Here is a 16,564-nt window from a genome sequence, read left to right on the forward strand (position 1 = left end):
GAAATATGCTGTCATTCTATATGCCAGAAAAATGTGGAAATGTCAAACATACACGAGGAAGTGACGTGTTTATTTCTAAAATGTCATTTTCTTGACGATTTATATATTTACATTCCTCAGGCCACGCGCTTAAGCCCCGAGGGAAATTGCTTTTACCGGGGTTACATAAGATATGTTCATTCGGGCTGCATGGATAATTAGACATTGATGCTGGTAATTCTTCATTAAACGTCTATATTAGGGTGGTACAAGAACTGCTTGGGAAGAAATGTTTGTTATAAGATCAAATATATACGATGCATTTTTCTAATTGTTCAACTTCTTGTTTTTAGCATTTTTTTAATGAATCTTGGCCATGAAATCTTGTATTACATTGCTAATAACCGAAAACTATTACATACAAAATGCATTCCCCGCAAGTGAAGCAAGAACCGATGGATTTATATCCGATATACTGAATTACTTTACAAAGTTTTATAACGTACAGTGTTTAAAATTGTTTTTAGTTCAACTGTTGAATTCTGCGATTAATAGAAACTTCATACATTAGTCCGAAGCATTTTGTTTAAAATACATTAACCTGTACTACACCGGACTACCTTTGCTGTATAACACACAGCCTTAGCGGTGTTTTTGCACTAGGGAGTGTAAAAGCAGAAGGAAAACGTAATTGACATAACCGCTTATACTTACTGCCTATCACGTTTCTGTAAAACACAATTTCTCAATTCCTTTGGGTCCGTTGACCCCTGTATATGTTTGTTTATTTTGTCAACTTTTATCACCGAACAAAGAAGCATTTATGGTGGAGACCCCTATCTGAAATGAACGTCATCGCAGAAAGTGATATTGTTTGAGAGTCCTGTGGAGCCTAATGACAATAAAATTAATACAAACTGCGAAAAAAATATACAAATTAGTGTTAAGACAAAAAAATGTTCATTATTACGCAATATAGATGTGCGTTGTCACGTCAGTAACAAATGGAAAAAACGAACCTGCCCAGGACCAAACTGATCAAAACTCGACGGTCCTTTAAAAAAATAATGAAAAAAAAGCGATCAAACAGGGTGTCGAAGACTATATGAAATTTGTTACCATGAACCAAAACAATGTGGCGGAACAATGTCCTTTGTTCCCATTTTTGTAAGATAAGAAGCAGCCAACAGACTATACGGAGTGTGTCCGTCTAACCGACCAATTGGAGACCCTAATCTTGCTTTGCCAATATATCTGATGAAGCAAAACGTCTTTTAAACTGAGAATAACAACCATCGTTTGTTAGACATGTTACATGTAATTTTGTCCAGGAGTTTTTTAAATGAAGCAATGTTTTATTTCGGCTTTAGTAACGTCATATTGTGGTGCTGGCGACAAGTAAATTTTTCAGTAAACGCGTAAAGAGCAATAAAGGCACATAACGTCGGATCGTCCTTAAAAGGAGTATACGAAAGTTGCCCAATTGCAACACCATAGTTGCTGGAAGTGTGCGTTGAAAAACAAAATCATGCTTTTCCCATTGGGGAAAGGAAGGCGTAAAGAGCAATAAAGGCACATAACGTCGGATCGTCCTTAAAAGGAGTATACGAAAGTTGCCCAATTGCAACACCATAGTTGCTGGAAGTGTGCGTTGAAAAACAAAATCATGCTTTTCCCATTGGGGAAAGGAAGGCACTTTGCAAATTCAAAGCGATGCATTGATACCCAATAATCAATACAAAGCAAATCATTTACAGCCCATATACAAATGACACACCCGATTAAACAATAACGCGACAGCGTAAACTCGTAAGATTTCCTTATTTTTATCTCAAAGTAACATTTGGTGACATTTTAAATTTTGGACATTGTCATTTGTTCATTTTAAACATGGAATTGGGTTTGCTTAATATTAATCTTGCACCAAGATATAAACTAAAAACACAACTGTTGACATATGTGTTAACAAGGTAGAAAATCTCAAGACAATTCAGTTGGTGTTGTGGTATGTAAGGTTTGAAGATTTACGTATTCCTCTTGGTCTCCTTGTTGAATTTCACTTCTGTTGCGACCACAATTGGAAATCACTTTAATTAAACGTACTGATTCCACCCGTAGATCTCTGACAAAACAAACGAAAATTTATTCCAAGGAGACAAGAGCATTTTCGGGAATATTACGTCGGAATAAAATCTACCAAATAAAAATCATTTGGTCGTCGATTTTTCTTGTGCCCACTTAATGTGGCAACACATCTACATAACTATCCCTTAATGCATGACATTCCAAAAAAGCTCTTCATATCGAAGTTAGTAATAAATTATATAAAACACTGTGCAAATTACAATAACTTACTTTGATGCAACGTTGTAGAAAATAGGATTGAGACACTCGCTCACACGTAGGCATATATAGGCTGCTATTCTCAGAATGTAGGAACCTCTTAGAATATTCTTGTGTGCATAAATTAGTGCATCCAGGTACACTGGCAAAAAATGTAAAGATTAAAGAGGACTGCAAAGTATAAGTTTATGCAAACTTTTTTCCCTCACCGCATAAAGGAATATAGCCGACATAAAATGAAAGAACGATCAAAGTGAGTTGCAAGATGATAAACTTGTACTTGATATTTGCACGGACGTTGAATTCTTCTGGAAATGAATAAAGAGGACCAGGAAAATTATATGTGTGATGTTGCAACAAATTGAGCTTTTGTGGTTATGTGTCATGACAAAATTTCCCAAGTTTTAAGTAGATTAAAATTGGAAAGAATTTTCAAGAAGGCAAATTAAATTTAGGTTGTAAACATCTAGCTTCAGAAAAATGTGATTACTTTTCTAAAACGAAATTTACATGTTTCACTAACTGAATGTCCTTTTTCTCACCAGATGGATTCTGACTAAACTTTTTTTTGGTTAAATGAATGGAAATAATTAGGGCAGTTGTGAAAAAGGTGATGAGAATAATCAAAGAAAGCAGAAGTACTTCGATCACTGTGGACGAAACAATCCTAAAAATATTCAAAAAAGGGGGTTGATATCCGAAAGAAGTGTGTTTTGAGCCAAATACTCACGACAGCTCCGTGTAAAGATGTTCAAACCCAACATACACGATAGCAAAGATACCAGCACCTAACACCGATAATGTCCAAATTGCGCCAATAATGCACTGCGAAAGTATGGCAACGTAATTCAGGGTTAACTAACAGTCGCTTGGAATTTTCATTTACTATTTTTGTAGCACAGTCACATAAATCATATAGTGTAAGTTATTACAAAGAAACAATCGTCACCAAGAGGCACCAAATTTTTGTTTATCTTTGCTCTCAATGTAAGCGTAAAACCAATGAAGCTGGGCCACCTACCAGATTGGCATCATCAGTATTCTCATTAAGGCCTCATGGAAGATTGACAATATTTTACGTTGTATCGACAGTCAAGTAACAATACTTTCGTACTTGCCTTTGTAAGTTTGGTAGATAATTCTTTGCGTGGCCACTGAACCGAAACGAAACGAAGAATGCAGAAGATGCAAACATGTAGAGATGTGACGATGGAAGGAAGGTAAGCGAGCAGTTCGCCGTACTGAAACGCATGACTGGATTCACCCACGTAAACACATAGGTCTACTATGAAACGTAATATTAACTTTATCGCAATTTGCACATTAGGAATGTAAACTTCTGTGTTTTTTAATGCAGTATAAGCGGTACATTATGGCACGTGAAGGACACATGACAAGTTGAAAGTGACTTGAAATGAACAACTATAAGAGCTTGCCTGGAAAAGCTCGTTGTATGGAAATGACACCTGAACCATACCAGCAGCCATCACCAAACTAATTAGTCCCGACAATATGTCTGACACACATAGACTCATCAGCAGCATGTAAAACGGACCACTGAAATAAACACAGTTATATGATAATGAAATTTAATTACTATAAAACCTTAACCTACTGTAGATTATCTCAATTGTATCAATTACCTGGAGTTTCGGGAACCACCAATAGCAAGCAACGTAAACACGTTGGCAACGACACCGAAAATCCCCAGTACAAATAAAACAATTGCACAGATCAAGTAAAACATAAGCCGATTAACCATGTCGTTTTCCGGTTGGCATACACAATTTCAGGTAGACTATCAGGCCTATACAATATTTGTCCACCAGTCCAACACTCTTTAGCCCACCAATCCTGGGAAAACAACGATCCTAGCAAAAAAATCCGAATAAGTCTATTTTTGCATCTCTGCACCAACATTGTTGTGTGGCTACTTGATTTCGATACATGCCCTGGGGCTATTGGACCGTGTTTTGAAGAACTGTGATTTCATGCGTTCTGAAAATTGTTACCACCAGACCACCGTTTTCCAATAGATCTAAAAAATTTTCTGTTTTTGCTACGATATTGGAGTCGATTTTTTTTACTACATAAGGTTATTTGGTTGTACAAGAAAAACCTGGAACAGATCCTGTGCGAAAAAATAATAAATTATATTATGCAGGTGACTGCAGGGCGAAGAGGTGGTAAGATTCGGTTCTGCCTCGGCAAAATTTTTTGCATTTACAATTTTTTGTATGCCATAATGTCAAGATTTTGACATAAAAACAAAAAATTGAAATATTAGCTAAAGATTTAATGTGATTTTGGATACAAAACAGTTCACCATATATGAACAGAAGGCTCTACGCCACGGATTCACATGTGCGTTTTTTGCCAGACCAAAAGCCCAGTCCAGAAAGTTCCAGTCGTGGTAATTTGAAACACTAGACCGAAACCGGGATTGTTGTGATCTTGTAAGATTATTGAATAGAGAAGATAAAAAGTTGTACACAATAACTGTTTCTCACGTTTGTGTAAGTTCGTATTTCACTGGGTATTGAGATTTTCCAGACAAATAAAGCGTACTTGCTTTCATAGAAATTTAATATAATAAGCCTTTTCATTTAGAAAAGTATTCTGGCGCAACTTATTTGGTAAAAATACCACATTTATTAACTGTAGATTATTTTGCTAAAAACATGTTGGAGCGTTTAAACTTATGAAAATTTCTTAAATTAATGTTAGCCAGGTCTAGGTTTTTGCAGCCCAAAGTCTTTATTTAAAAATTCGTTGCAATCCCCAACACATACTTTTAAGAGTTTGTGGACCCACCCGTGTGAAAATGTAAATGCTTGTAATCTATGTTGTGCATCTAATCTTTCAGGAGCTTAAGTGTGCGCTAGGTGCAGTATGTCACGACTGGACTATAGCAAATGGGATCACATTGAAATCTCGGATGACGAGGATGATACACATCCCAACATTGACACCCCAAGTCTTTTCAGATGGAGACACCAGGCAAGAGTAGAAAGGATGGAAGAACAGAAGCAAAACTGGGAAAAGCTTAACAAAGGCAAGTCTCTTTAAAAACCTATTTCTTTTCTTCCCAGTTGCCAGTTCATACATAATGTTTCCTGAGTAATGTTGAGTAATTTTTTGAACAGAAAAAGAGGCGTACAAAAGTAAGCTGACAGAGGTTGAAAAGAAACTTAAGACGCAGGATCTAAATGAAGCAGAAGTAAAGAAATCACAAATGACCAAGGAGGAACTGGACAAGCAAAGGCTTGAATTCGAGAAAAAGGAAGAGGAACTAACCATCAAAGACAAATCCACACCTTGGAATGTTGACACAATTTGTAAGGAAGGATTCAGCAAATCTTTGATCAACAAGTTAGTTTTGTGAATTCATTATCATTGGTTATTATTTATTTGCATTGATGTAGTTATGTTTATATATAGACATACAGTTCTAACTCAAGATTGTTCATGATTTTTCATGATTAAATATTTTTTGTACCTATATTGAAAATGTACAACCCTTGAAAGTTAAACCAGCATAATATTAAGTAGAAATCAACAAATATAGAAGCAAAAGAGTCATAATAATCCAAACCAACAAATTTTCTGATTCATTTTCAAAACTCTTTACACAGAGAAGATGGGAAAGACGAAAAACCTAAATCAGAGGAAGAAGTTTTCAATGAGCAAAAGGCATTTCAAGAAAAGCACAAAAAAGAACTACAGCACTTTGGTATGCTAAGCAAAGCCTCTGAAAGTAGAAAGTAAGTGTGTTTGTTACATATATATTTTGTTGTCGATCATTTCTGTTTTTAGTTCTCATTATTTCTTGCCTAAACATAAAGCAGCAGCAACCAAGTTTTTTATAATGTTAGTATTTACGAAATGCTCTCTCCTTAAACAAAACTAAAATGCTAACATGTGTATTGACCATATCATTGACCAACTGCTTTTTGGCATGCTTTGAGGATGGTGTATTTTTGTAGATATCTGCAAGATCACCCATATTTGATCAGTGAAAAGGCTGCCAACTACCTTGTGATTTGGTGCATTGACCTTGAAGTAGATGAGGTATATATATGTTATTATTGTTGTTGTCCGAGAGGTTTGTTATCAAGCATTATTGAATAAAACATTGTTAAACTTTTATGAACTAGTTGGTTTGAAAAAAATATCATTGAAACTAATTTTTTTCCATTAATTGAAGCTTTCTTTATATCTTTCCAAGGTCGTTTCATTTTGTGTGGACTCTTGTAGGCATGTTGCAACTTTTCTCTTCCCCCTAAGTGTGTTTTTAGTTCCTTTATTTAATGATTTATGATCTTTATTGAAAATTATGAATCTTTTAGTTCCCTATATTAATGATTATGATCTTTATTGAAAAAAATAACTTTACTACATGTGTTGTAACTATGTATTCATTTTATTATTTGTTCATTAAAATTTGGATTCCATCAATTTTCAGAAAGCTAGTTTAATGGGAAGAGTGGCTCATCAAACAATCGTGCTGCAATTCATCTTACAACTGGCTGTTCAAATGAAGACAGACCCTCGCAATTGCTACAATGCTTTCTTCAACCGCATTGAAAATGAAAAAGCTGATTACATGGACAGCTTTCATGAAGAACTAAATGCATTCAAGGGCAGAGTAAAAGGTAGAAACAGTTTTGTGCAAACATATAAAAAGCATTGTATCAAACTAATACCTTTTCTCACCATGCAGAAAGGGCCCAGATTAGAATGGAAGAAGCAATGAAAAGATACCGAGAAGAGCAACGAGACTTGGAACTGGGACCAGGTGGTTTGCATCCCGTGGATGTCATGGAATCACTTCCTCCAGTATGTTTCCAAATTCCCAGCTCTTCCAAATTCCCTGTCTCAACCACAATTGTTTTGGAGTTCTGCTAGCCACTGTTGTGTACATTTTCTTGTATATTTTAATGAATTCACTTTTCTCTACTTCTCTAAAGCGAAAATAACAACATTTTGCAGAAAATGCAAGAATGCTTCGAGTCTCAGGACCTTACTCTGCTTCAGAAAGTCATCAACGAAATGGATTCTGAGTTGGCAGCTTATCACATGAAACGGTGAGTGCTTCGATTCCAATACCCCCCAGCAAAGACTGTTTTATTTATTTTTTGTGGACAATCCCTCTTGAAGTTTTTTTTTATTCCAGACATCGGTATCACTTAACCATGCTAGACAGGACGTGGTGCCTGTAATTAAACTATTTTTTGAAAGCTAATTTTGCTCCTCTACATGAATATAGATTGTAACTTCCACACAGGTGCGTTGACTCTGGGCTGTGGGTGCCTGACGCACGAAGTTCCCTCTCGACGAAAAAGCCAGAGGACGATGGAGAAGCAGCGAGGCCGGGAGACGTCGAAATTCCATCGAGCAGTTCTGCCTCGGACGCTAACGAGGGGTCAGAAGTGTGAGATGGAAGCTGACCAGATATCGACGTCACAGCGCCGGAACACTAGCATCAGGTCCGCGACATAGAAAACGCTTCTAACTGTCCCGATATTTGTGCAGAAATAATTTCGCCGATAGTCAGATCAAGTAAAAAATAGGAATGATCATCATATGAGTTGTCACATGGTAAAATGCAATCACAATGTACTTGTACATGTTTATTTTTGAAGTGCACTACAAGTTACGAGTAATTTAAAACATGTTAATTCGGTTAATTAATCACAATCTGTTTGTATGTGCGCTACGTTTGTCACCTATCATAGTTATTCTTATTTTGATCGGATTGTTTACGAGTATGCACCTCGCAAAAATCTTATCCGTTGTACCCGGGTCATTTCTTACGATTATCGAATATGTGGCAAAAGTCTGGTGCATCTTGTGTAGTTGTCTTGTGTGCGTCTATTTTGTTACGTGTAACTAACATGTCAACCCTGTAGTTCCGCGGGAAGTTTAGGCAGGCTCTTTGGTTATAAAAAAGTTTTGAATTTCGGCTGAGTCTAACATTAAATATACAAGGTATATAGTATAGTACAATACAGGGTATCAAAAGCGGTAATCATGAGCAAGTTGTTAATAGGATACATTGAAAGCTTCGAAAGTCCTATCAGTTTACACGGAAGCCAGAAAATCTCGTGCATGCTGTGTTTTTCTGGGTTGTGTCGACGAGCTCCACGATTCGTCCTTCTTTTAGTTCCAAGTTGACGTCCTGGCCTTCGGTCAACCTCTTAATCACAGTGTAGCTGTGCTTTTTCACTTCTTCTACACCACTTCCAGCTAGTGCATCTTCCATCAGCTCTACCGGCATGGGTGGCATCGCGGATCTGAGTGCCGCGGCGAGATCGGATAAGACCGGTGCACTAAACACTTCCAATGCTGTTCCGTTGCTCGTTAGCGCCACAGTGGCTGAATTATCGCCCACCGCTGTGCAGAACGACACGAAGAAAACGTAGGTTCCGGCTCGCGGCGCTGTGTAGGCACCAGTTTCCGGATTCATCTCTCTTCTATTGATCATTTCGTAGTTGTAGAATAGTGGTCGGGCTATCCCAGCAATTGGGGAGAGTGTGTATATGAGACCTGTCATGTCAGTATTAAGATCTTGCTTCGCTTGATACGCGTCGAAAGCTATGAAGAGAAACAAAGTAACGTTTTTTATCACATTAAAAACAAAGTCACTCGTTTTAAACTAACAATAAACAAAATCTAATGACAAATATTCTCCCTAATCGTTCCCACCTGTAGACAACCTGCTTCCACTTCCTCCTTTCCCAGCTTTTGAAAGAGCAAGCGACGCCATTCCGTTCGTCTCAAGTTCGGCCGAATGAAGCTTTCCAATTTCCATCGCAAGGTGGTTGGCCTGATTCGCAACCGCATCCAACCTTTTACTCAAACTCTTTGTTGCACCGGATAGTCGAGTGAAGTTTTTCTTTGACTCAGTGAAAGCCATTTCAACGACTTGCTCCAAGCGAGCGGCAACGCTGACCCCGACGCCAGAAAGTTTGGATTCGACATAGTCGATGCGTGAGGTTAACTGCGAGCAACAACCACCATTCTGGGATTGATCATTGGGAATCGGCGGCACTTTGGGATTTCCCTCCAATCCCGATGTATGAAGAGCTGGTGGTGGAAACTGGTGGAAAAACGCGATTAAAACTTCGCACGTATATTTGATAAGAAAATGTTAAAAATATTTGTTTGAGCAACTACGCCCTACTTTCGGTTTACTGTTCGTGCTCAGATTTAATGTATTTTCTCATTTCTTAAAATAAGCGTGATAAAACCAATATGAAAAAAAATAAATGCGTTTTCCACCACCTCCAATGCTGCTGGAGCTCCTGCAGAACCACTGGTCGACAGAACGCTAACTTTTTCTTCCAGAAAAGAAACACGATTTTCGATCAGGTGGTACTTCCACGACAATGTTTGGAAAAAGACAGCCAACACAACCACGCCCATAGACAAGATGAACAGATAGAAGATCAACATGCATTCCTTACAACCTGCAATGCACACAAATTTGTCAGTTGTGGATCTCAGAGAACCGTTGTCTTATTATCTTGTGTTACAAAAAGTTTTTGTTACTTTTGTGTTACTTTATTGTGTTAATTGTGTTACTTTATTCACGATTACAGTGAACTTAACAAACATAGAATGATCTAGAGAACCGTGCCATTGTGTGCCAGCATGTTAATTCTCAGAATTACTATTTTATATTTTGACTTCTCTCTTACCAATCCAACCGCGACTGTGCTTTTTGGGATAGTCGCTATCGTCATCTTTAATAGTTTGAAACATCGCGTAGAAGTTGCGGCGACTACAAAATAACGACAATTTGTTTAGGTGGCAAAATTAAACGTCCACCTCTCGCAAATCGAAAATTACCGCTGCTTCTCTTTGTGGTTTTCGGGCAGACAATCTGTACCGGCAAAGGCACTTGCAATTGCTGACGCTGTGGTGTCACTTCTCTCTTTGGGTCGAAAATCTACCCATAAAATACAATTCATTCTAGCCCAAAGTTTCTTGAAAGAGGTTAGGTTCAATGGGCATTAGAAGAAAAAACTAACAGTTCAAGCGAATATAAGTGATTAAATTACTGATATTTAAATACATGCAATAGATTCGTTTTTTCACCTTTGCCCTTCTCCTCCCTGGATGACGATCGATCGTAGATTACTGTCTCGTCAGCAGTGTTTCTGGTGAAACAGACAACAAGTTTATAATAATAAGTTATAAAAAACACTGACAGACCGCAAAATTTGGACCGTCTTCAGCTGGATTCTTGAAGAATTTTTAATTATAAACAACAAAGCATAACTTCTTTGGAATATGCACAGGGGAGTCGTCGTCATAAAAGTAGTCCTTAGAATTAGGTGTTCATCAGGTGACTAATGTGACGTAGCACACGGCGTCAGTAATATGACGACTCACTGAATTCGCAAACAACATCCAATCCTTAGATGGTAAAGGTTGCGTCAAACCTATCTGGTCTCGATATATTGCCCTACTATACTTTAACACTTTGCGGGACAGTTTATTTTTAACCTCTATGCATTTCCTACTCCTTAAAACAAATAAATAACATACAACATTGTTTGTCACAACGCCATTCCAAACAGGTTTTTGTACAGTGCATAAACAACGCTTTTTGTGTTCATATAGTTTCCACAAACTCTTGTGGCAAACAGTAAAAATGGACATTATAAGGGTATTGAAATACTACAACATAAAAAAATAGAAGCTCAAGTAAGTAAAAGCGGCCAATTAAACGCTTGCTGCTTCAAAGAATATATGCAGTAACTTGGCGGCGCCATGTCCAATGACCACGCGCGTTGATCAATTCGGTATTGAATCGGTCAACAATTACATTGTTTTTTTATATGCTGGTAAACAACATCGAAGTAAAGGGTTTAAGTTTACGATTGTGCAAGTTTTAATAAAACAGACGCCATCCAGATTTACGTGTTTGGTTCATTTGTTACAAACGGACATGTATTTAAATTCTGCGCGACCAGGAGTCATAAAGCTTGTCGTTTGCATTTATTTACATTACGCTTGCGCTGCAAAATTTCCACCGGCGGAGGTTAGTTTAGTATGTATGAGGTTTGCTGTTAAGAATTTTTTGTTGATGTAAATTGTCATAAGTCGTCTCCGCTGTGTAATTCTGTATTTTCCGTCATACGCTAGTCTTTCGTGAATATTTACATCAACAGCTATTTCTACATGCGTTACATAAATACAAATATATATTCCGCTCTTCCATCCACCAACCTTTAAAAACATTCCGGTACAAACATCGTGACTTACTTTTACATTTTATGAACGCACAGGATTTAAATGCTACGAACGATTGTATGCAAATACACGTTTGTTTCCTGTGCGAGATTTGTTGCGAATACCTGAGAAGGTTTATTTAGTTACTGTGTAACAAGCTCGTATGACCTATATTAGGTAACTATGTAATAACTTCGAAAAGTTTTTGGTTTAAAATTGTAGTCAGATTTCGAAATAATTATGTAGGAGTTGATAAAAAAGAGTTACTTCCTTACTCGTTAACGTCTGGCGTGACTTTCTTGGTCGCATCGCCCGTTGGCCCCAATTCCTCGTCGGATTCGTAAGTCAGCTTGTACATATTCATTCAAATCTAAACAAAAACATGCGTGGTGACACATTTTAGACATTACAAACACCGAAGTTTTTTCTCCACATACCTGGGTGCAAATTTCGTTGTTTAACAAATTTTCGGACGCAACCACGTTCCCAAGAATGTACAGAAATCAGCTCACTAAATTATGAACTGCTGTTCAACATATCACAAGCTAAATATGTTGACCAGACACTCCGCTGGTCTTAATTTTTAGGCGACCTGACAAAAATAGATAGCGTCAGTTATGCATCACACTTTTAGTAAGCAACGCTCCCTAGCAGGCTTCCTAATACACTCCTGAGTCTCAATTCAGTCTGTTCTTCCTTCGAGTCGTCGGCGTGACGTGACAAACGCGTTGACACCGCGCTGTGCAGATGACTTCGTCACTGCATCCTATATAAGCGACTTAGTAACAGTGTTTTTTGAAGTGCTGGTGACTAATGCGACGCGTGGCGGTCACTCTGGGTCACGAAGTATTCTGGTGACCAAAACATATGGCCTTTGTTTTAAACTTCCCTCACCAATTCCCCTAAAATTCTAACTATAAATATGCATGTGTTTAACGCGCTGATCATGCATTATGATGCAATTCCAAATAGTTACTAAACCATTCACATAACGTTTGTGGCGTTGTCATTCGCGTATATCCCCCAGTAGACCTTATCCGTATGCAGGTGATAGAATATCGTCAAAGCACGTCTGAGCAATTTCCCCTTCAAACTCATTGTTCTTCCTGCACTGGAAAATAATCCACCCACGGCATACAGGGTCGATGAAGATTTCACTAAAATACGGAAACTGAACCAATCCGACCCACAACCGAGAAGTTGGCACATGTATTATATTCAGGTCAACCTGAGAAGGTGAGCAGATGCTAAATGAAGATCCCCATTGTTTCAAATTACTTCCAAGGTTTGTTTTGGCGTAAATGTTTGTCGGATGTTTTTAATATATGTTCTAACAAAACAATTAACTTTCCGTGCAATGCATATGTTGCGAATGAGTTATTGTTCCTGAATGCGGGAATTTATGGTTATCTTTAGTGCATCGCAAACTATATGAAGGGATTTCACCGGAAACCACTCAGTAGGCGATTTTGTGACGATGGATTTTATTTTTGTGGCTTTCATGTCACGTCGTTAAAGTGCCTTTTGTATAGGGAAATCTTAACAAACATAACGTTCCAATCGGAACAACAAGAATATAATATAATATATCATTTACGGTGGCGGCACGGAATACATTGAAATAATGCACGGAGACCTCTGGACACGACTGGTTTCAAAAAACTGGTGTTTGAGAACACACACTAACTTTGATTCAGCATTGTTAGATTGCTCTTTAGGGGTATCAGAAGCAATCTTTTTATAAATACTGTACAAGCTTTGTCGGATTTTAGATTTTAAATTTCCGCCTAATTAACATTCTTGTGTATAATGACGCTTTAAAATAAATCATTTTATTATGTCACTGTTGGAAACAAAATCTCGCCTACCATTTTGAAGTTGTGCCAAGAAACTTGAGGGAGCTGCTATCGAAGGCAAGAGGACACATTTAAATGTTAGAGTGAAATGAATACAGCAGAAGAACATTTAACAATGCAGCAATACCGGGCGGTTATTGTGTCTGTGCTTTTGTGCAGTCTGGTCAGTTTCCAACTTTTTAAAACCAGGCATAAAAGATTTAATCGCGCATTTAGTGGTTGAACGTTGGTAACGGAATCCTAAAAGTATACCTGACGGCCAAACGATTTTCTGTGGAAATTTGACATGATTCATAAGACAACGTCATATTCATTAGCCTAATAATATTGAGGTCAGCTAAACATGTTACACATTCACCGAACCTTTCCTTGTATGAATTATTCATAAAATTTCTAATTGTAAGTTACATTGACAGCAGTTGCTAAAAAAATCGCCGAACATACATGAATTTGGGGATGAAACAAAACTAAACATTGCCACAACTCCTCACGAACCCGTTTCATGAAACATTTCCATGCGCTCATTCACCCGTCTCATTTGTCTGTCATACATCACTGGCATGCTAGTTGCCTTCAGTCTGCAGGTTTTCCGTTATGTGCAGAGAAGTCTGACGCACTTCATTGGTTTGAGGTACCTCAAGCTGCTACTATTCAAAACATGGCAAATTTTGCAATATTATAGATATTAAAGGGCAGCAAAATTTAAACAACTGTTTTTGGATTTGAAATTTATATTGTAGTTTTCTCGAGAGATCTCTAGTGGTCTCTAGAGGAAAAAAATACATATATGTATAGCTCAGTGTAATAAATATATATACCAGGATTTAGAGTATGAATGTACGACTCCTGCTTGCAATTGTCAAATGTGAGTATATGTATAAAGGTGTGCAGCAGATCAATTGGTAGACTATTTGCGATTGTCTGTCCAAGTCTTGCAGGTTTCTGTGGGAACGTTATGTTATTTTACACTTACACTGACGACATTTTGTCATTTCCTTTCTCTCTGCCTTACTGTATTTGTGCTCAGTTTCAAGGGCAATGTCTAAGACAAATAAAAAAATATGCACCTAATATAAAATGTGCTCGTTATTGACGTTTGGATTTAGTTTGCTTCAGTTGGCCATCAGATTTGGTTTGTTAGTTAAATTTGTATCAGGACCGGGTTTTTTTGTATTGTGTCACAAAAGCAAATCTATAGATGCCATTGCAAACACAAAATGTGACACTTCCATTTTTGTCGTGATTTCTGTTTTCGCTTGACGCTTGTTGTGTAAGCGGAAATATATCTATCTCTGTTTCAACCTATGCTAAGGTTTACGATGTACTCTAAGATATTTTTACAGTGCTTGTCTTTTGTATTCAAAATTAAAAGTTTTTGCAGGTTTTAGGTTAGTAGGCCAGCTTGCAAAAGAATAAAATCTGACAAAAATTTAATATCAGACACTTTTGATTTCACGTATCGGTTACCTCTAAGTTTTCGATACAGAGAAGAAGTTGTTACAGGAAATATAGATGCAAACCCGAGCACAAAAGAAACTCGTTGGCGAATTTTCCTGCAAAGGTTGCGAAAAATCTTTTGGATATAGTTCATATCTGGTTGTTCATGTTCTAACTCATGCCAAAGAAAAACCTTACAAATGCAACTCGAAATAGCCGCATTCAAATTCACACTGGAGAGAAACCTTTTAAGTGCATTTATTGTAACAAAGCCTTTCGACAAAATATCCAACTGACCACTCACTTATGAATCCATACAAGATAAATTCTTTAAGATGCGAATTTTGTGAAAAATGCTTCACAACAAGTTCGAGTATCAGACGTCACAGACGACGGCAAATCGATGAAAAAGTATCGTACAAGTGCAACGTTTGCAATAAAACGTTTTTTTGGAAGAAGGATAGAAAGAAGCAATTTGTAACTCACAGTGAAGTTACACAGCACGTGTGTGATGTATGTGTTGAAATGATGAAAACCAGTAATGATTGTCAACCTTTTAGATGCGAATCTAAAATCGTGCGAAAAATGTTTCGAAACTAATTCTCGTCTTAAAGTACACCGACGAACACACAATTATTGAAGTGCAAAGTATGTGACAAAGTGTTCGTCCACAAAAGTACGTTTGAGATCCACAGTCGAAGCCATACTGGAGAAAAACCATATGAGTGCAGAGTTTGCTCCAAATGGTTTTCACGGTCAAGCGCAATCGAAACAAACATTTTCGAACCCACACAAAATAACACTTATTGATGCAATAAGTCAACCTCGCATGTTCCTAAAATCCAAAGGTTCATCTGTGGTCCACGGAATTTTCGCAACCAATTTCGCTGCGAATTGAAGGACCATGAATTTCATTTGTAAGATGTCACCAAAACGGTTATCAGCAATGATGGGCGTCCACAGAGTTTACGAAATTAGGAAGGTGCTCCACGGACCCAAATAAGCTTAGAAACCGTGTATATATTCAAATGTAAAATTGATAAACCTTTTGCGACTAGCATGAGCGCTTCATTTCAAACTAAAAGCTACTTGATGAATTTCTTTTTTTGCTTCTGTCGATCTAACCGCGCCTGAGATTTTTAGGATATTATATGCTGTCATCGTGCAATGGACGAACATTTCTGTGAAAAAAAAAATTAGCAAGTGTAAACTTTTCTTTGTTTGTGGCTATTTCGATATGGACAGTCATTGGTTCCCCACTAGGTGCCGTCACCCTAAAAGGGTTGGGAAACACTTATATATACTTACTTTTATTACGAGTGTATACATGGTAGTTATAATGTGATCTTTAAAGATTACGAATATAGCAGCTGTTTCGTTTGTATATTTTTTCGTAGTATTTTGATCAATCAATTTTAAACTGCACGTCGCTTTGAGTTTACAATTTAACGTAACAATTTCAATAAAGAAAGTTGAAGGAAAAAGTTAAGTCATTTCAGCTTCCAAACAACAAGTTAACCTTCTGCTACTGAAAATCATAAACATAGAAACAAATCGTACAGATTGTAAGTTTCTGGAAGCTTGCAACATTTTTCGTTGTGAATGTCGTCAAGACCTAACTTCTCCACAGAAGGCGTAACGTGCCGTGACCAAGCATTCGGGAAGTTGTAAATTTAAGACGTTCTTTCATTACTCGGCGTCATGAA

At 37.4% G+C, this 16,564-nt stretch overlaps 3 protein-coding genes across 4 annotated transcripts; 1 reads left to right on the plus strand and 2 right to left on the minus strand.

Annotated features, from left to right (window-relative positions):
• Positions 1-1,376: 1,376 nt before the first annotated feature.
• LOC145914114 (uncharacterized) lies at positions 1,377-4,168 on the minus strand. The gene is made up of 8 exons (XM_083001927.1): positions 3,966-4,168; positions 3,759-3,879; positions 3,441-3,563; positions 3,053-3,147; positions 2,865-2,989; positions 2,532-2,630; positions 2,335-2,464; positions 1,377-2,101 (listed from the first exon to the last, which is right to left on the minus strand). Exons 1-8 carry the CDS (start codon positions 4,082-4,084, stop codon positions 1,960-1,962), a joined length of 954 nt encoding a protein of 317 aa, XP_082858053.1. The 5' UTR covers positions 4,085-4,168; the 3' UTR covers positions 1,377-1,959.
• A 1,024-nt stretch (positions 4,169-5,192) lies between these two features.
• Positions 5,193-8,169, plus strand: LOC145897367 (hsp90 co-chaperone Cdc37-like). The gene is made up of 8 exons (XM_082985628.1): positions 5,193-5,377; positions 5,469-5,694; positions 5,958-6,086; positions 6,309-6,393; positions 6,788-6,977; positions 7,046-7,161; positions 7,315-7,409; positions 7,610-8,169. Exons 1-8 carry the CDS (start codon positions 5,215-5,217, stop codon positions 7,758-7,760), a joined length of 1,155 nt encoding a protein of 384 aa, XP_082841754.1. The 5' UTR covers positions 5,193-5,214; the 3' UTR covers positions 7,761-8,169.
• On the minus strand, positions 7,943-12,152 carry LOC145897351 (uncharacterized). Of its 2 annotated transcripts, none has more exons than XM_082985608.1 (8): positions 12,003-12,152; positions 11,841-11,935; positions 10,426-10,487; positions 10,177-10,276; positions 10,026-10,108; positions 9,610-9,794; positions 9,031-9,424; positions 7,943-8,919 (listed from the first exon to the last, which is right to left on the minus strand). In XM_082985608.1, the coding sequence occupies exons 2-8, from the start codon at positions 11,927-11,929 to the stop codon at positions 8,402-8,404; spliced, it is 1,431 nt and encodes a 476-aa protein (XP_082841734.1). In that variant the 5' UTR covers positions 11,930-11,935; positions 12,003-12,152; the 3' UTR covers positions 7,943-8,401. The 2 variants fall into 2 exon arrangements, with proteins under 2 accessions (XP_082841734.1, XP_082841741.1); XM_082985615.1 differs by having other exon boundaries at positions 9,598-9,794.
• Between the last annotated feature and the right edge of the window lie 4,412 nt (positions 12,153-16,564).

The sequence above is a fragment of the Ascidia mentula genome, chromosome 1, assembly GCF_947561715.1.
Source record: "Ascidia mentula chromosome 1, kaAscMent1.1, whole genome shotgun sequence".
Classification (NCBI taxonomy): Eukaryota; Metazoa; Chordata; class Ascidiacea; order Phlebobranchia; family Ascidiidae; genus Ascidia; species Ascidia mentula.